At 37.4% G+C, this 19,933-nt stretch overlaps 2 protein-coding genes across 2 annotated transcripts; one reads left to right on the top strand and one right to left on the bottom strand.

Moving 5' to 3' along the window:
- Positions 1-222: 222 nt before the first annotated feature.
- ugl (ureidoglycolate lyase) lies at positions 223-6,183 on the top strand. The gene is made up of 15 exons (XM_039649097.2): positions 223-369; positions 609-737; positions 869-1,087; positions 1,225-1,315; positions 1,406-1,482; positions 2,066-2,176; positions 2,269-2,328; positions 2,413-2,569; positions 2,652-2,850; positions 3,709-3,787; positions 3,913-4,005; positions 4,165-4,237; positions 4,324-4,391; positions 4,463-4,593; positions 5,477-6,183. The coding sequence occupies exons 1-15, from the start codon at positions 364-366 to the stop codon at positions 5,643-5,645; spliced, it is 1,662 nt and encodes a 553-aa protein (XP_039505031.2). The 5' UTR covers positions 223-363; the 3' UTR covers positions 5,646-6,183.
- Positions 6,184-19,362, bottom strand: naa15a (N-alpha-acetyltransferase 15, NatA auxiliary subunit a). The gene is made up of 20 exons (XM_039649096.2): positions 19,093-19,362; positions 15,475-15,559; positions 15,269-15,373; positions 14,604-14,761; positions 14,289-14,423; positions 14,034-14,187; positions 12,979-13,098; positions 12,803-12,898; positions 12,617-12,723; positions 12,463-12,535; positions 12,071-12,240; positions 11,499-11,651; positions 9,994-10,122; positions 9,642-9,855; positions 9,332-9,525; positions 9,142-9,250; positions 8,956-9,054; positions 8,739-8,882; positions 7,441-7,538; positions 6,184-7,355 (listed from the first exon to the last, which is right to left on the bottom strand). Exons 1-20 carry the CDS (start codon positions 19,144-19,146, stop codon positions 7,149-7,151), a joined length of 2,604 nt encoding a protein of 867 aa, XP_039505030.2. The 5' UTR covers positions 19,147-19,362; the 3' UTR covers positions 6,184-7,148.
- Between the last annotated feature and the right edge of the window lie 571 nt (positions 19,363-19,933).

The raw sequence follows: 19,933 nt of genomic DNA, 5'->3' as shown, positions 1-19,933 counted from the left end.
AACATAAACGAAACACTTTTGTAAACAGAGCACACACACAAACAAACAAACACACACAGAGACTAAATAAATATAAAAGTAACGTTAATTACATTGAATCAATTAATTGTGTAAACAACGGGGTGGAAGATTATATCACTTTCTTTCCTGTGATGATTTGATTGTTAATTTGTTATTTTAACATTGATGGAGAATGGACTAAAAAGATTCATTTGAATTCACTGATTTGTTTGCTTTAAAGCTTTGGTCAAAAACACCGATCTGTTCACGAGTGAAACCTCAATGTTCATAGTCTGTGTGGCTTCAAGTAAACACTGACACTTACCAAAGTCCAACTCTAGATTTACTAGACGACTGCTGAAAATGTTGGTAAGTTCATGTGTTACTGATTTAAAACAGTAGCCTAAAACACTCAATTAAATGTTAAACTTTTATTACTAAAATGTTTTCATGTTCAAATATATGTTTGAACTTATAGCCTACTTTTAAGTGTGTCACACTGTCACTCAATGGTAACGTGCAGCACCAGTAGCCCATATGATGAAAACTGTTGTTCGGCATCAGTGTCTGTCTGGAGATCATGCAGATTTAATTTGCTGATAAAATAGGTACATCAAGGTGTTGAGCTGGAAACGCCTCCCTCAGGACTGGAGAGAGAGTTTAATACTCTATTTAACTTTGATGCTCTGCAATTTCTGTCTGAACTCATTTCTACCTTCCAACCAGAGGTTGACAAGGTACCCACTATATATCATTTCTAATAGTTTTTATAGATTGTTACTCTGTTTTAAAATATCAAAATATAATAGTCACTAACAATATAGATTGCATGTTTACTCATAACAACGTTTATGTACTCTTTTGCAAGGTTTTGAACTTGAGAGTTCTCCGGAAAGTTCAATTGGATCTTACTGGAGAGTTACCAGGCTTTCTGCGGGACACAGCTCACATCCGAAATGATCCCAGCTGGAGAGTTAACCCAGTTCCAGACAGATTACACTGCAGACATGTGGACATTGGTGACCTGTCACCTTGTGATACACAACGTCTTATAATGGGACTCAAATCTACTGCCCAAGGGTTACAGGTAGGACTTAGTTGTGTCAATATGATGGTGGTCATAGACAGAAAATTATAGTGGCAAATATATAAATGCACTGAATACAGACCAGAGAAAAAACGGATTCCTGGTTGCAATTGTACTATTGTTCTGCTCTGTTGTAGGTTGATTTTGATGATGGCAACTGTCCAACATATCGCAATCAAATAAAGGGCATTTATAATGTTTACCTGGCTGTGCACAACCAATTTCAGGGTGAGTCTTATGCCATCTCTTGCTACTTTTTTATTAAAACTGTGATCTGGAAAGCATGTGTTAACAATTTGTCACATTTCTTATAAATAGATGTACCACCCATTTCTCAGGCTCCAGTACTGATGCTCCGTCCTCGAGCGTGGAACATGGTGGAGCACAACATAATGGTATGGATCTATAGTGAGCTGGTATTTAAAATTATAACAACTTACAACCACAAATGCCATCTATTTAAAATTTCAGCAGTGAACGTGAGTTTTCAATCTTTTTAGAGGTCACAGACCGCCACATATGATCAACCTTGCGTGGGACAATCAACGAAAGTCATTCATCATAAACTCTTTAAAAAATTGTGTCTATTTACATATTTCCAAATGGGTTTTTTAGAGAAATATCTGATTCTGATTAAAATCGAAGATTTTAATTGATATTAAAATGAAAGGGGGAATGAGATTTTACCAAATACAACATCTTTGTTAATCCTGGAACAACATCTCAATCAACCAATCAGATTTGATTTTGAGGAATTGGTTTTGTCAAGTGTAGGCTTACAACAAGGGTTAAGGGCTTCAACGCCATTATCATTCACCTATCGTTTTTCCTCTGATTTTAGGGATAGCGTATGGGTATGGTTAGGTTTAAAAGTAGAGACAGGGTTATTCAATTTTCAGACAGGAATGTTGTTCCTGGATCAACAATGTTTATCCAGGAACATGTCTTACTTAGCAAAATCCCATTGTTTCCATGTAGGTGAATGGTCGAGAGGTTCCTGGTCCATTGTTTGATTTTGGTCTGCTGATGTTTCATAATGCAAAACTGCTTCTTCAAAACCAGAGTGGTCCTTTTTTCTACTTGTCCAAGGTCAGTGTCTGATCATCTTACTTCATTTACTAGGACAGAACTTCAGTGTCTATCAAACATGTCCGAAAATATCTTCATGTTTTGTCGTACAGGTTGAGAGCTACATGGAAGCCAGATTGTGGAGTCAGATTTTTTTCTGGACTGAGAAGAAGGTGCAGATCGAGATTACATATGAACCATTGCAGTTTTAACTACACTGCAGTTTATATTCCTAAATTGATTGAATTATTTTGTAGCTTGGCCTTCCCGCGGGCTGTATAAAGGCTACCGTGCTGATTGAGTGTGTCCTGGCATCGTTCGAGATGGAGGAGATTTTGTATGAGCTCAAAGAACACTCTGCTGGTCTCAACTGTGGCATCTGGGATTACTCAGCTTCATTTGTCAACAAATTCGGTCAGCTCATATGCTTTCTACAAATTTGACGAGTTTAAACCCAATCAAATCTTAGTGTTAGTGACACTGGTTTGCTTTCTAGGTCATCGGGCAGATTTCCTCCTCCCTGACCGCAGTAAGTATGTAGATATGGAGAAGCGTTTTCTGCACAGCTACATGGACCTTCTAGTGCAGACGTGTCACCGCAGGGGTGCCTTAGCAACAGGTGGCATGGCAGCTTTGCTGTTGCCTAGAGACAAAGAGAGTGACCTCCACAAGACTGTACTCGCTACTGTCACCAGGCAAGATGCAAATCCAATCCATAATCACAATAAAATGCAGTGGCACATAAATCCAAATATGACATAAACATGAAATAGCCTTAACTTGTGTTATTTTGGATATCATATATTTTTATTATGCTATAATAAGGCAGCATCACTATAAGTATTGATCAGGGCTGCGATTTAAGGTCACATTAGAGAAATTTCCCATGCAAAAACAGCTCAATAGCACAGAGATGTATGAAGCACTGCTTTCTGTAAAACCACGCTGCAAATTCACATGACCAGCTTGAACATGAGCAAAACCCACTTGGGGAACGCAAACCCCACATCACGCGAAACTCTCGATCATGGGGATTCTTTTTGGAATGACTTTATGCACTTTATTTTGGAGATGATCAAAGCATTAGGCTGACAATTTTCCCTTGCAGATGATAAAATAGGCCTATAGGGCTATTGACATTGAAGGAGGAGCACAAAACATATATAAGGTCCAGCCTCCCAAGTATAATGGAGACTTTTTAGACTCTTTAGACTTGGAAACCACCAACCTTGGCAACCACATATAGTAGTCCTATACAGCCATTCAGAATGTGATGCTGCCCTTCAAACCACCCACAACACCATTACAATTGTAAGGGTCTGTTTTGCTCAGGTATACTCTAGTCAAGTTCATCAGAGACTGTACTTATGTCATTTCAGTGCTGTAATCCATATTTGAATTGCCTGATCAGTCATTAATTTTAAAATTTAACAGAAGTTATGTTAAAGCCTAGGCTACATATAATGTATCTGTGCTGATCAAAAAATAGAGCTCATCCAATTTCACTTCTGTATTTGTTCTCACTACAAATTATCTTTCTGGTGTTGCTTTAGGCTTAAGTTACTGGAGATCAAAGCAGGAGTTGATGGGTTCATGGTTTACGACATGGACCTGATTAAGCCCATGCAGAAAGTGAGTGTCCCAGTTATTATAACAGACTGTTCATCATAGGTCTATTAATTGATGATCACATCACTAGCAGCAATATGGATATAAAAAATATTTACATAATAAAACTCTTTCTTTATCTCACACAGCTGTTCCAGCTTCACTCTCATGGTCAGAACCAACTCAAGCAGCTGCGTGAAGACATCAATGTGACCCCTGAGGACTTGCTCATTATGCCTGCAGTTAGTTCAATTCGATCACTACAAACCCGGTCAACTTATTAATAAATGTGTGGTCAAAGTTCCTTTCAAGGTCTTTGGTGTGGTGAGGTCTTGCAAATTTGTATTTAAGTTTAAGTTTGCAGTTGCCACTTTATTTTATTTTCTTAAATCTCTATATAGGGAGGAGTAACATTGCATGGACTGAGGTATAACATCGCTGTAGGAGTCCTCTTCGTTGAAGCCTGGCTTTCAGGTACCAAACTGTTTTCTTTAAACAACACTTTTATGCTTTGTTCTCTGAGAATTTGAGGTTTTATGGATATTGACTTTTAACAACAGGCAGAGGTCATTTCTTCTATCTGGGGAAGGTTGAGGATTCAGCAACTGCAGAGATATCCAGATCTCAGGTCACCACACTGCCCAGCTCACATGGTACAATACAACACCATCTCTTATTCTAACAGCCTGCATTTCTCAGGTTTGGCAGTGGATCCGGCACCAGGTGAGACTGGAGGATGATGGGATGGTGGTGACACGAGCTCTAGTCAGCGGCTTGGCTGAAGATCTGATAGGAGATCTGAAGGCAGCCATAAATTGCCAAACAAACAGGTAGAGAATGCTGTATAGATGAAATACCAGTTGAAATGTACACACAAAATGACATGGGATTAAAGCAACAAGAGACCATGCGGTGCAATGCTTTTACAATGGTTATAGGATGTTCTTGTGGACGATATGAAAAAATGACTGTTTAATTATATAATATATATAAATAATATATGCAATATATAAATATAAAATTCACTATATATACTAATGAAGTAAAGTACTACATAAATATTAAAGCTGCAGTCCATAGCTTTTTGGGGGTTAAAAATGATCTAAACATACATATTTGAGAAAATACATAACCAACCAGTGTTTAATGCCATCTGCTTGCCTTATTATTGGACAAACTGATTAATCCAGGTGTGCCTGACCTCAGTAGTCACAAAAACAATAATCAGACACACCTGGATTAATCAGTTTGTCCAATAATTGCAGACAGGAAACTAAGGAGCTGGCTGAAGTTCAGGAATAGATATATTTTAGAAAAATAAAAAGGCAAAAGCACAAAATTACTACAGCTTTAAACTAAAATTAAACTGAAAATATAAAAAAGCCAATTTACAAAAAAATACAATATTAGCATTTAATAAATATTAAAAAACAGTGGACTAACTGTAGGCTGTTTCACATTGTTGCCTGATTGTCTCATCCAATCAGAATTCAGTCATATATATACAGTAGGTAGCTGAATGAATACTGCTTTATTGGATTTTATTTAATGTAAAGGGTCTTTAACAATATCTCAGAGAAATGCAGTATTAAAAAAATACAGTAGTTTGTCTAAATTACCATTGTAATTCTGTTTTAGAGCTATGCCACCTCTGATTGCCCAAGAGCTCACATTGAGAAATACTGACCTTTTCTCTCTTTCCACCCTCTTTAGAGACAGAGAGAGGTTGATGACTGCTGTGTCCATGTTTCTAGAGATAGTGCAGAAGAATGATTTCCCAGAGTTCATCACTACATACCTTAACCTGGACCACACTTTCCTCAGCTCTCAGAGCCAACATGAGAACGGATCAACAGATGCGGTGCCCAAAGCCAGACTCTAAACAAGTGTGGGATTAAGTCTAAAATTACTTCTACATCACAAGGAAAACAATACATCCATGAATGCATTTATATGTTGGCGTAACATTTGTGAAACTACTCTTCATACCTAGATTTACAGATAATTATGAAGATGGGTCAAAACGGAGTGTAAAAATACTTCCAATATAACAACAGCACAGTAGTACTCGAACAATTGACTTAAAATAATAAGTAAAAACAACTAAAATTCAAGATGTGTCAAATCGCAATTCACTCCCTCAACAGCTATCTGGAGAAACCTCCACCACAGGGGTCAAAATATCTGTTGTCTCTCGCCATTGACTACCATACAATATTTTTTTTCGAAATATGGGAGATAGTCCTCACTGCAGAACACGAAATCCAGGGGGAGGAGTTGGATCCAGATCCAACTGGAATGCTAAATTTAACTTCAGCAGCCTCTGTGTTTCTTGTGGTCTGTATTTTCTAAGAAATGAAATGGTTACATCTTACAGTGTACAACCAAATATAGAAATTAAAAACAAAAAGAGAAGTGCATCACTGTTATGTTATTTTGTTTTATTTGTAACTGTGTGAATGTCAAATGATGGGACATTTTCTTAGGATTCAGACAGTGGTATGTTTGATGGAGGGGGAGGATCATAAACAAAGGTTGAAACCAGCATAAGGAGAACCCAAACAATAAGTGGGAGAAAAATAAAATAAGCCAAACAAACCCAAAAGAAACAGTCACAGTAAAAGGTCCAACAGAAGCCACTGCCGCCTCTTAGATGTTCACTGAATAACCGAAAGGCAGAAGAGAATGAAGAGAAGAAAAAAAATAAAGAGATGCACGTCTGCCTCTCCTCGGCACTCCAGGTGACCTTTAAATCGGCTGAATTGGCCGAGTCACCTCCCGATTGACACGGTAGTCTTCGACTGCTGCCTCCGCCTGGTGGCTGATCCTGGAACTGCTTTGTGCCCAGCAACACAATGTCACATTAATTCACTACCACACTCCCCCACCCCCCGCCCCCAGGCGCCATCATCTGCATCTAAAAGGTCCGCCCCACAGGTTTGGCACACGACCACGCAAGACAAACCAGGACCAATAGTATTGCTCCTCCTGATATTAATCGGTTCTCTTTAATATTATTTTATATAAATTACTCTTTAAAAACATGAGAAGCAAGATGCATGTGTCTGATAAACAGGAATTAGGCCCAATGAGTTCACTGGGACCGTCTTGATCAATCTTTCTCTGTAATACCGTTTTATTCTGTTCTAGCATAAGAGACGCCATGGGCCATATAAAAAAGAAAAAAAAACAAGATAGAAAGAAAAAAAAGGAGTAAAACGGGGTTTTCCCCTATTGCTTGCTCGCTCGCTCGCTCCTGTGATTAGATGCGAAGGCAGAAGGTAACTGGTCTCGTTAGTGCAGTGGAGTCTCAACCTCTGTGGGGCGTCTGGTCTCAAAATGCTGACGGCCATAAAACGGCCACCCTGCTCACTTCCTGAAATGCTCACATCTCATTGGGCATGTCCTCGTGGTCGCAGGGGGACAGGTCTCCGTTGGTGGTCACCGCAGAGTTGTCCTGGTAACCGGGGGGCATGAAGGCTACAGCGTAGGGATAGACACCGTGGCAAGCCACACGGTACGATTCCACAAATTTCTCCTGCTGTGAGCCCAGACTGCCGTCCCTCAAAGCCTGGAGAGCCTCGGTGCACGTCTAATAGTCACATACAAATGAGAGATGAAGCATCATTCTTTCCTTGTGAAATATCACCAAATGTACACTGAAATAGTTCTTGTACCTGAATGGTACTGCCTGTTAGGGGCTCGTTTAAAGAAGTAGCCAGCTCAGCAGCCATGCTCTCAGAGGACGGGTCCAGAAACACCATCATCTTGGCAGCTGCATACAAAACAAGCAGACTCTAAATGCAAAAGTATTGTGAAGTACATTACACTCATCAAGACTGCAATTATTTGATCAAAAAACTATTTTAAAATTACAGATTTTTTTTTTAAATGTAACTCGTAATGCAGCTAACCCAATACACTCGGACATTCTCTGCTTCCACGTTCATTGAAATGCATTGCAGTTAGTCAGTTTTTATTTGATTTTTCTTGTCATTTTAGGTTTAAAATGGTCAAAGCCACCCTTTCCCAAGCCACATCTCAACCAAGATAAGTGTCTGCTCTGGATTAAGTGATGCGGTAGACCACAACACCAACTAAACGTGGATAAATTTAAACAAGGATGTCTACATTTGTTCTAAGTTAAGTCAACAACATATTTGAATGTTATCTTTAAAATCTCTAACGTAACGTAAGGCTAACGTTAGCCTAACATTAGAAACATTAACATTAGCTTCTAACTGCATTGTACATCATGTCACTTAGCTTCATTAACGTATCTGTGAATAACAGAGATAACAAATGTTAGCCATGTTGTGCTGAATGATTCATGTAAATACTGTAGCACCAAACGGTGACGGCAACGATATGCGGTTTATCACGTTTACACTCTGACCTGTACATTTTTGCCTGGAGCTTTTCATCAACCTTCTCAACAATAAAAATATTAATATAACCCTCCAATGCATAGTTAAGGCCCTTTAGGTGACTTTGAGATGATATATAATCCTTCTGTCTCCAAAAATCACCAACTGTAAAATGTCTCCTACTGTGACAGCTGCAATAGCACCTGTCCCCGAATGTCGACTGTGTGTCCGAGTGAGTGGAGGGGTCGTGGCTTAGCCAAAGGTCAATTGGTGCTCAAGAAACATTTATTATCGAAGTTGAAAACTGCTGCTTTATATTTTTGTGGAACTTCTAATACTTTTTTTCATGAATAGAAAGTTCAAAAGAACAGCATTCATTTCAAATAGAAATCTTTTGTAACATTATAAATGTCTTTACTGTCACTTTTGTTCATTTTACTGCATCCTTACTGAATACAATTGTTAATTTCTTTAAAAAGATTAAAAATAAAAACAGACCCAAAACTTTCGAATGATATCGTATACTTACAACTGTACTTTTTCTAAGAATGCTGTACTTTTTCCAAAATATTACTTTCTAAAAGATCAGTAAAATCACAAGTGGGTACCTGCAACTCTGTGTGGTATTGAGTTTGCATGTTTGCTCAGGAAGTTCTTGTTGAAAGTCTTTGGGTCACTCTCGCCAAACAGTTTTGTGATCTCCTGCTTCAGAACCGTCTGCACTGCCTCAGGCATGTCCTTACTGTCCGACACTGAAAACAAACAATCTTAGTGGACTTGTATGCGTTTGTCCTATGTGAGGAAAGTATGTCCGCCTTTATGTACCTCCTTTGAAGAATCGCACCAAACACTGGTGGAGCCAGGGGTGATCGGGGTCCAATGAGTAAGCTCTCTTAACCGACTGCAGCATCAAAAGATACTTCTCTACAAACACAAACACACATTTTGAGTTTTAAATCACAGAACCGGAAACGTTAAGGATCACTATGTTGGGGTCATCAGTATAGTCACCTTTCCTGAGGTAGATCTCAAAGGCTAGCAGGTGTGTCTCTATTTTATTCTTTACCAAGTTCTTAAGAGGAGTCAGGAACTTAATCGCTTCTTCTAGAGGATTCTCAATCTACAGACAAAAGCATGAGGATGTGAAGAAAAATCTAAATACTTTATCCTGTAAAGAACAAGTGGCTATGTCAACACACACCTTTGCAAGTTTTTCTGGTATGAGCTCCTCTTTGGGTCCTCCTATCTCCTCCTCGTCCTCTTCCTTTTTCTTCTTTTGGTTCTTTAACAGTTTCTCTTTTTCAGCATTCTTCTTTTCCTCTTCTAACTGGGCTTTCTTTTGGGCACGTCTCTGTTTGTTGCGCAGTTTCTTCAGCTCCTTGTCTGTCAGGTTGGCTACAGAATAAACAATTTTTCAGAAAACAAAACCACCTCATATTTTTGTATACGTTCTCCAAAAGGAAAGGATGGGCCTCTAGAGGTTTGAGTGTGTCGAGTTTGGATGAGGGTACCGTTGTCCGCTTGCGACTCCTTGTTGTCATCAGAGAGCGGGTTATCGTGAAGGCTGAGGTAGATCTCGATGGCCGTACATGCTGCCTTGAAGTAGAAAGGGTGCATACGCAACACATCCTCTAGTTTGAGCAAATCCACATAGGAGCGCAGCGTCATCTTCCGCATACAGTATGTATGGAAGTCAAACTGGTCATCTGTTATCTCCACAAAATGCTGTGAACAGCAGGATGAAAGTGTCAGGATATTTCAGACCAGCTTTGTGTCAAACCAACTGATTTAGCATTGAGGTATTAAACTACAGATGCAAAGTTGAAGTAAACATCTGAAAGTGTCTAATGCTGTAGGATTTACCCTTTCAATTTCATGGCACTTCTTCAGCGCCTCTCCGTATTTGTTCAAGGACTTGTAAGCCAGAGCACATTCTGTCTGGAACCACATGCACTGCATCTCATTCAGATTCTCTACTGCAGATGTTCCTTCCTGCAGGAAACAACAAAGATAAGATACACTCAGAAATATGTGTTTTTGGCACTAAGACAGATCATTCCTGGAAAAATAAATATGAGAAATTAAAAAGGTCAATATGTGAGGTCAAAACGAAAGCAAGTCCCACTAGTTAGTTACAAGCGCTAAGTGAATTACCGGTTAAAGCATTACCAGTCAGATTTTATGTTAAGTGGGCATTAACATAAAAATGGTTTTATTTTTGGTAAGAAATTTCTGAAAAAATTCACTCAAACATTACTAAATATATTCTTTCAACGTAATTGACTCTCTCTATTCCGATGCACTACTAGTAAAAAAAAAAAAAAAAAAACAGCTCCCGAGATAAATGCCAGGATTTCCCCCAACTGAATGAACTTGTCTTTTAATGGGACTTTATATATTAGCTAAAGGAACATACTCAGAACTCAAAGTTTGGGTAGATTTTAGATTTTTGATGCTCAAGTTGTTTATGCTCATAAAGGCTGCATTTAACCAATCAAATAGTGAAAACTCTAATACGGGGAAATATTATTACAATTTAAAATAATGATTATCTGTTTTAAAATTTTAAAAGGAAAATTATTCCTGTTAAGGCAAAGTTGAATTTGTGATAGATTTTTTTTCAGGATTCTTTGATTAATGAGAATGACAGCATTATTTGAAAAAAAAAAAAAAAAAAAAAACTTTTGTAACTTTCTAAATGTCTATACTGTCACTTAAGGTCAGTTTAAAGCATTATTTGTGAATACAAGTATTAATGTCTTGAACAAAATCTAACAGACCCCAAATTTTTTACTTGTAGTGTAAAGGGCAAGACATTAACTTTTTTGCTCACCAGCAAAAAAAAGGGTGTAAAACGGCTTTTCCCATATTGCTTGCTTTCAATTTCACAGCAGGTACATTAGGTTTCCATCACTTTAAAACCTGAGGCACAGGTCTATCATTCTGTTACACCTGCATTTCCTTTCTCAACTTTTTAAGTTTACTTAAAACATACCTGACTGTTTACATGAATACTCGCCAAGACCGGCATTTTGACATTACTTTGTGTGTATTTGACACTTTAAGCACAATAAGCAGGGCAAAAAAAAAAAACACTCAATTTAGTACTAAGAGGTGGCTTTATGTGTGGTGAGAACAGAAATTATGCGAGAATTAGTTAAATAACGCACAATAGTTTAAAAGAGAACAATTTAAAAATGTACATATTTATTATATATATAATTTAACTCGCCTAAGTGGCTAGTCTGCCTAAGTGGCTAGTAGGAACGACTGCTTTATACACCTGAAATCGGGTTGGCAGCTGTTAATGTCAAGCCCTGGTAGTGTATAAGCAATAAGTAGTATCATTTGAGCTTAACCACACTAACCCGTGTGAACTTGGAACACATCTCTTCAGCCTCCTTGATAAGGCCAGCCTTGAGCAAATACTTGGCACACTTAGAGTTGATGAAGCGGTCAGCAGTGTCCAGAGCCTGGGCCTCGTCCATCCACCGAGCAGCTTCACGGATGTTACCCGCATGCTTTCAAGAGAACAAGAGCGAGGTGGAAAATAAGTCACTCTCAAGTTCTGTTCAATGGTTCAGGTTCTGTCTTCGAGAATATTTTGAAACACTTCTCAAACGTAAAGGAGTGTCATTTCGTTAAAGAAGCACGACAAATTATTGGGACTTTAGCTTATTTCCCGTATCCCCCCAGAGCTAGATAAGTCTATACATACCCTTACCATCTCCATCTCTGACGCACCCACCGCTAGCCTAGCTTAGCACAAAGACTGGAAGTAAATGGCTCCAGCTAGCATACTGCTCATTTTCCTATTTATTTGTTGTGATTTGTATAGTCACAATATGTATTAATAACAAAGTCACAAAAAGTCGCCGTGTTAATTTAACTCCTGATCCAAAGTACCTCGGTTTGTTTCTTCGACCTGAGTGTGTTTTACCTTGTATATCTTCGCCTTGATGAGGAAGAGCTCTATGAGGGTTGGGGTGCTTTCAATGGCTGCGTTGATGTATTCGAGGGCAAGCGTCTGTTTGCTGATATGGTTGAAATGCTGAGCCAGGAAAAACTGAACCCACAGAAGAGTGGTGGGTGGCTCTGTTTTCCCATCATCTACAAATTAAGCAACATGTCCACAGTGAGAAATTTTGCACCGTCCACACCATTACAAGGCAAGTTTATTTATACAACACAATTCATACACAATTGTAATTCAAAGGGCTTTACATCACAACATGTGCATAACAGTTATTTAACTATAGGCTAAAATACTATTCCAATAATATTATTACTTCAATTGCCATCGGTCATTAAAATCGGTTTGCAAGTACTCACCATTTTGGTTGAACATTTTACAGGTTCTTAAACTTTTTTCATAGCCCACAACTAACTCCTCAATAATCGCTACCTGCAAAAGACGGAAAGAATTTTTCGAATTTGTTGAAGTGCACAAATGTCTACACTTCTCTAGGTCATTTTGTCATCTCACCTTGTCTTTGTGGTGGTAGAGTGATTTGAGTGTGGTAAAGACAGGAGGGCATCCTTTGCTAAAGTTCATCCTCAGGTAGCGATCCAAACACTCTCTAAACTTCTCACCTGCGATAAACAAAAAAGCGGTCATATACATGGACACATTATGAGAGCATAACTGCCTTATTGATTTGACAAGACTGACCTGTGAGGAAGCTGAGAGGAAGTCTTCTTGGCACCAGGCCTTTAGGATACTTAACCCAGGCATCTTCATAGATTTTCTGCTTCTCCTCGACACTCTCTGAAAGCAGCATGACATAATAAGGGCTAATAGAAATGAAAATCAGACAAGGTTTGCTGGGTTCAGGATAATGTGTTTACTTGGTTTGAGTGCTTTTTCCAGCCCTTGATAGTAGCTCCAGTTCTCAGGGTTTCTCTCCAACAGTCGGCGGTAAACCTCCGTAGCTTCACCAGCCCGGTCTAACTTCAGAAGCAGCTCTCCTACACATATACCAACACACTTTGCTTTAGAGAAACTGCGACAGCGCATGATAAATGAGTCCCCAGACAACACACAAAAGGATGCTTCACCCTAACAGCGGTAATATACTGATTCATATTAAATGGTGTTGTTTTGTCAAGATAAATTAAATACACTACCATTCAAAAGTTTGGGGTCAGTATGATTTTTTTTAAAGAGAATTTCATCCTTTTTTTCAGCAAGGACGCATTCAACTGATCAAAGTGGGCAATACAGATAATAATGTTACAAAATATTTCTATCTAAAATAAATGATGTTCTTTGATCATACGATTCAACAAAGATTCTATTTTCAACATTGATAATATGAAATGTTTCTTGAGCATTAAATCAGCATATTAGAATGATTAATTAATCAATACATGATTAACTAAATGTAGTTTTCCATGTAAATTTCTGAAAGGCAATTTGAAACAATATGTATTGTGAAAAGCTCTATACAAATAAATTTGAATTGAATTTCTGAAGGATCATGTGACACTGAATACTGGAGTAATAAGCTGAAAATTTCGCTTTGCATCACAGGAATAAAGAAAATTTAAATTTTATTTCATTTTGTAATAATATTTTTCGATATTATATTAATTTTCTGTATCGTTATCAAATAAATGCATCTTCGATTAGCGTCAAAAACATTACAAAAAATCTTACTGACCCCTTTTGAACAAATAAATAACAAAAGAAAATGTATAAGTACTAAATATGAATATACATTTTGAGATTTGCTAAAACTTAACAGTGTTGCATTAGATGTTAATCTATAAGTAAAAAAGGAAAGCATACAAAGTTAAACATCCAATCAGCTGAAAAAAAAATCATAAATACAAGACCAATATCAGCCAATAACTGACATATTATTAAACAGAACATCCCCGACACATTTATAAAAACGCACCTCGTATCTCCTCTACAGCCAGTTTGTCACAGATCTGTTTTTCATAGTTGGTCAGGTGATCAAGGGCTTCTTTGATAAGCCCGGCCTCCCTCAACAGCTGATTCTGATACAGCAAAAGCTCGCTGTACTCGTAATCCACTTTCTCTGGAGACGTCTGAAATACAACCATCCACAATCCTCAGTGGCATACAAAAAAGTATTTCACATTAATAAACAGTCAGATGACATAACTGTAAGGAAGTGATGAAAAAATACCTGTTGTGTTTTGCGGAACTCTTCCACTATCTTAGCCGCCATTTCGTAATCTTCCAGGAGGTGGTACGCAATGGCATATCCAATCCAGGAGGCTCTTTGAGCTGGACGCAACTGCAGTAACTGGTACCTGGTCTCCTGTGAGAGAGAAATGAGAAGTGACACTTCTTATAATGTTCATAATATCACCGTAACAATTTAAGTGAAGGGATGACTTGGAAAAAATATAAAATCAACACTATTTTAACTGGCTTTTTCCATGGAACATAGTAATTTCCTGACATAGTTATACAAGCACTTCCATTCAAAATAACTTACCCGGTAACCTTCGAGGTCTCTCATTTGGATCTGCAGCAGTGAGAGATCTCTGAGGATCTGCAAATTGTCTTTGTCCCATTTAAGAGCATTCCTGTAGCACTTGATGGCCTCGTCATACTTCTTATCTGAGCGCTGAAGCAAACCATACACGTGCCAACCTGAAGAAGAGTTAAGGACAGGAAACTGCACAGCGCCTATTGCTGAATTCTTTTTTATTTTAGGGGGTTGTGGTGTAGGAATCAAATTCTGATCAATTTTTCTACTAAAAATTGTGATTGCTATTTTTTAAATGAAAAAAAAAAAGGTTTGCAGTGCTTGTATGTAGGTCTAGCCAAAATGTTATGATTACATCAATATGACTTTTATTTTAAGTTGTGTGATCGATAAATTTAACAACAAGAAATATCTACAATATTTTCAATATTCTACATGTAAAAAAAATAAATAAATAATTGAAGAAAAATAATAAATAACGGTGACGCTTAACTCTTTTTTAAATAACTTTTTTGAGGTTAAGGTTGAGGAATTAAAATATGCAAAGTACCTCAAACTGGGTTTCATTCCCTAGTAGTTACGTACGTTCATACGTACGCAAAAATGACTAATACTTCTTTTGACAATGCTTTTCATGAATCTACCGTCAATGGGAAAGGTGTTAAGGATACAGACATGACTCTTCAGATCGTTTCGTAAACCTCGTCGCACTAGATCATACGCCTCCTCCTTTCGGCCCAAGCAGTTCAGAGTCAGTCCCTTCATTGCGAGGGTCTCTGAGGGATGAGGGGAAAAAAGAGATGATCATGTGCTCAACCAATTTAATTATTCAAAAAGCTGAGAAAATGAAGTAATTAATGTCCGAAAATGGCCTTACCTCCGTGTTCTGCAAACTTCGGGTTGAACAGGATCTGTTTGCAAAACTTGAGGCCATTTCTGTACTGCTTGTGTTCGTAGCATCTCTGCAAGACATAAAACGGGAAAAGCATGCTCACTAAAAACACTTTCATTGAGCATTAGGCAAAATGAAAGTACAGTAGAGGTGTGTGGTTAGAGATGTACAGCTTCTGAACACTTCAAACCAGAAACATCAAGCCAAAACCTCACCGAAAGTAGGTGTGAGATGCATAACCAATGCACACTATGATAACTCTATGATAACTCCTGCAAAGACGTGCTGGATAATCAAGAAAAAAATGTGAGAAGGCGGCGGCTACACCTTCTGTAACAACGTCCCCCTTACAGATCTGCTGTATATTTAATGTAACTAAGTAAAGTACTTCACAATGCAAAGTTCCTACACATTTTCCATTTCGAAAATCCATACTTTTCCAGACACAAATTTCCACACCTCCAAACTATTTTTCACACCACATTTAACACAAATGGTTCATATACAACATTATTTTTGGTAAACATTAGTCATCTGTAAATATGTTTTTCTCGAAATAACTGATTTAGGTCTGATTTAGGTGATCAGTAATCACTAAACTTTTAGCATGAAAACACTCTGCACTTAGGACTGGATATTGACGTTACACGATTTGATATAAATATGCAATGTAGTGAATTATATTTAGCAAAATGCTCCTCTAGCGTTCATTTTTCAAGCTGACTAACAAGTTTATGGTCATTGAAAGGCTTTTCTGAGGTAAATGTAACATTACAAACTGTTTTATTGATGTCTTCTTGCAGTTGAAACACTTAACGATTATGTAACATGATACAGATTTCGGCAAGTTGTACTGTATCTTTCGACATTCCTTCTGATGTTCGTTAATGATCGGTTCACGTGCTTCTGCTTCGCTTGAACTGAGGCGGAGAGACAAACTGACCATCACACAACATTAAAGAGCACCAAAACTGTATTTATAGTTTGAATTTTGTAATAAAATGGACATAATTTGAAAACTGAGACTTTGTGTCACATCAAAAGTAACAATGCAAAAAACTTAGTGTGATTTATTGAATGGGAAGCATACTACAAATTTGAGAAATTCCTGATTTTGTACTTATCCAGACCTGGAAATTACTCAAATTAAATTCCATACTTGTACAAAGAGCAAATTGGGAATCATGACAATGCTACTAAGACCCCTGAGGCAGGCTCAGAAGAAAAAAGGCTATGATGGTGAGACATTGATTACAAACAGATTCCAATCTACTTTGGTCACCACAACAGTTTTGACATCCCATGAAAGCTGTCTGCCAAATATCGACATAACAGTAACGTGAAGGAATGCCCTTCTAACATAAGCATGTTTAATGGACAGAGCTCATTAGGCGCTGCTGTTCACATTATCATGACTAAAATTTATGTATGAGTTGGAAAGAATTGTAATGGCAATAAAGATTTCTAGCAATTCAAGCTCCCTCCATGTGCCAGAAGAGAAACAGATGTTAGAAAATTAAAAAAAGTCTAATATTTGGCATTCTGGAACAAGAAAAATCAGGATAGTCTAATAATCAGTAATGACAACTACTTGGGGCTGTTTCAAGATTGGTCATTAATACACATTATTAAGAGCCAAGACTGGACAAGCAGCTGTTGAGTCACTATAACCTAATACAATTTCCAGAAGCACAAAGAAGTTCATAAGAACAAAAGTGCCTCATTACACTAGGATGGATGTATGAGACTATTTCCATTAGTTCTCTCTCTACATGACGAGCTTTGTCTCAAACCCTAACTAGACTTAAAACTAGACCTAACTGTGTACAGCGTAATAGGTTTTGAGACACAGCCAACCTGTCAAGCTAGTCTCCCAGAACACATTTGCTTTTGGTTTCTGTATGAACTATATTAAAAACTTATGAAATCACAATTAAGATTCTATAGCTTTTAGCCAAAGAGTATCAGTTTCTTTGTGTCCATCTATATAAAAGTGTACTCTTATAATTATTCACAAATGATAAATTTCAAATTTATAAAAGCAAATTCTAACTAATAATCATTTAAACTTAATTTTAACCTAGCTTTGAAAGCATGAAATCCCATTCTTCAGAGCCACTTCTTCAAAAACATGTGGACGAATCAAAACAGAACAGCACCAAAACACTTACATGCGCAGCAGATTCTCCAAGGTGTAAAGAGACAAGAAACAGCGTGAAATTACCTCATATCTTAATTAAAGCACATAACATCACCATAATAACAAACTTAACTTGCAGAACACTTACTTGTACCTGACTGCTGCACTTTCATTTCGGCATTGATAGTGTTGACATAGAAACGCATAAATCCGAGTCTAGGGACGTGAACAGCTCCGGGTAAAACATCACAGGTTGCCATCTTATAATTATGGTTACGACATGGCGTGAAAGCAGCAAAGCTCATTGTTTTGGTTCAGGTGGAACTATAAAAGATGACTGCTGTTTGTTTACGGTGCCCGGTGACTGTGTCTACAATGCAATGACATGTCTGCATGAGGGTGCTTGGAAGTATGGAAATACATGCAATTGACAGGCAGGTAGGATATCATATCAATGTATTTGGACCGAATGCTATGATTGGACAAACATTTTTTTTTGGTCCTGACTTCTGAGACTTCCACATAAGATATATGTACACGTTTTAATATTAAGACCACTTCTATTATTGATTGCTATCAGGATTTAAAGACAGATTTCAACCATTATAACAAAAATGTTTATAAAACAAATTGTCAACCCTACCTTTAACGGGGTTAATCAATATTGCTGGCACTTAATATAAAAAATTACTCATCTAGCATTACACAAAATTGTGTTAACCAAAATCTATCAAGTATGATAACGTCCCACTCCCTGATATAACCACCACACAATTAACGTTAATGAGTTAGTTTGTCCAGTTAGCACCTGACAGCAGTTTTTGAGGGGTAGTGTTCAGGTACTAATAAAAGTGTCAATACACAATAATAAAAGTATGGATTTAAAGTATTTAAAAATATTTTTTTTACTTTATTATAACATTTGCGTAACAATTCTGTACACACTAATTTAAGTATTGCAATATTGCCTTACTGCACTGTTATTATTTGGGGGCTGGTGTTGCTTTAAATACATTAACTTTAATACTGTTAACTTGCGTGGTGACTAATCGATTTAACTACCGAGTTTTGACATAATTCAAAGCATGTAACTCTCAAACCACATGATATTATTGGTAACGTTACAGATTTATAAAGCGACTTTATAGCACTATTTAATGGTTATTCCGGCCACAGCAATCAAATCACTGATCTTTGCGCCTAACGTGCTAAGGTAGTTAGCTGCTCGGTGTCAGACAAGTTAATCTGCTCTCAAAGTGCGTGAACGTGCATGAGCTATTAGTCATGTTACGAGTTCAAAGCAACGCCAATGCTCTCTCTTAGCTTGCAAAATACTCTTAGAAGGTTTCTCGTGAGACCAGCAGAAAGAGATCCTGGCTAAAATAGGAAGGCGACTGGCACACGCTTCATTTCTATTATTAACAATCCAGCGTTCGTTTGCAGATATATTTCCCCCAACTTACCAATATTCTCTTAAAGAGAGCGTTCTCCTTCGGCGGTAGAGTTATCGAAGGCATGCTTCTAGCTTTTGAGTGTTGATCACCGTGACTTTGCTCTAATCATGAATCGGAATCCGCGATCCTCTGGCCGGATTGTCTGCTGTATCGTAAAAGCCCCCCCGAACTTCGCTGTCTGGGGCTCCTCGACTTCACGTGGTGACAGCAGGCCCCCCTTCAGAACCAAAATGGCGACGGTGCTTCTCCCCGGGTCAAACGCTGAACTGCGCATGCGTCGAGTGTGCAGCATTTCCGAGGCGGGGATGAATATATTATTTTATTTTAATATATTATAAAATTAAAACACAAATAAATACTCAACGTGTAATAAAATGACAGTTTGCCTTTTGAATTTATTATAATTATAATATAGCCTAATCAATGTTTCTGAGACAGGACATATTTTTATTCTTACATACTAAAATAAACATATTATAGGTGAAACAACTACCCATAACTGCTTATTGTGGACGAATGTATTTAGAAATGTTAACTTGGCTGTTTAAATAATAAAGTAAAAAAGGTTACATTTAAAATTATTTACAGCTAAGAGTGTTTGGGGGATTTCGTTTACATATTGATTATTCCTGAGATTTTGTTGAACAAAAAAGCAATCTATTGTCTATTATTTGTGAATACCCAATAATTTTTTGAGTGAATATGGAAAATTTGAATTAGAAAGAAAACTTTAAAATGTGCCAATATTTTGATATATTCATGTATTATTCCAATGAAAACATAAATAATTATTTTTTATTTAAAAGTTTAATATTCATTTTTTACATATTCAAGTTATTCAATTATTTTT

Source organism: Pimephales promelas, chromosome 9, assembly GCF_988280905.1.
Source record: "Pimephales promelas chromosome 9, fPimPro1.hap1.1, whole genome shotgun sequence".
In the NCBI taxonomy this organism is placed as follows: domain Eukaryota; kingdom Metazoa; phylum Chordata; class Actinopteri; order Cypriniformes; family Leuciscidae; genus Pimephales; species Pimephales promelas.
Note: the sequence above shows the minus strand (reverse complement) of the source record. Positions and strands in the feature narration are given on the sequence as shown.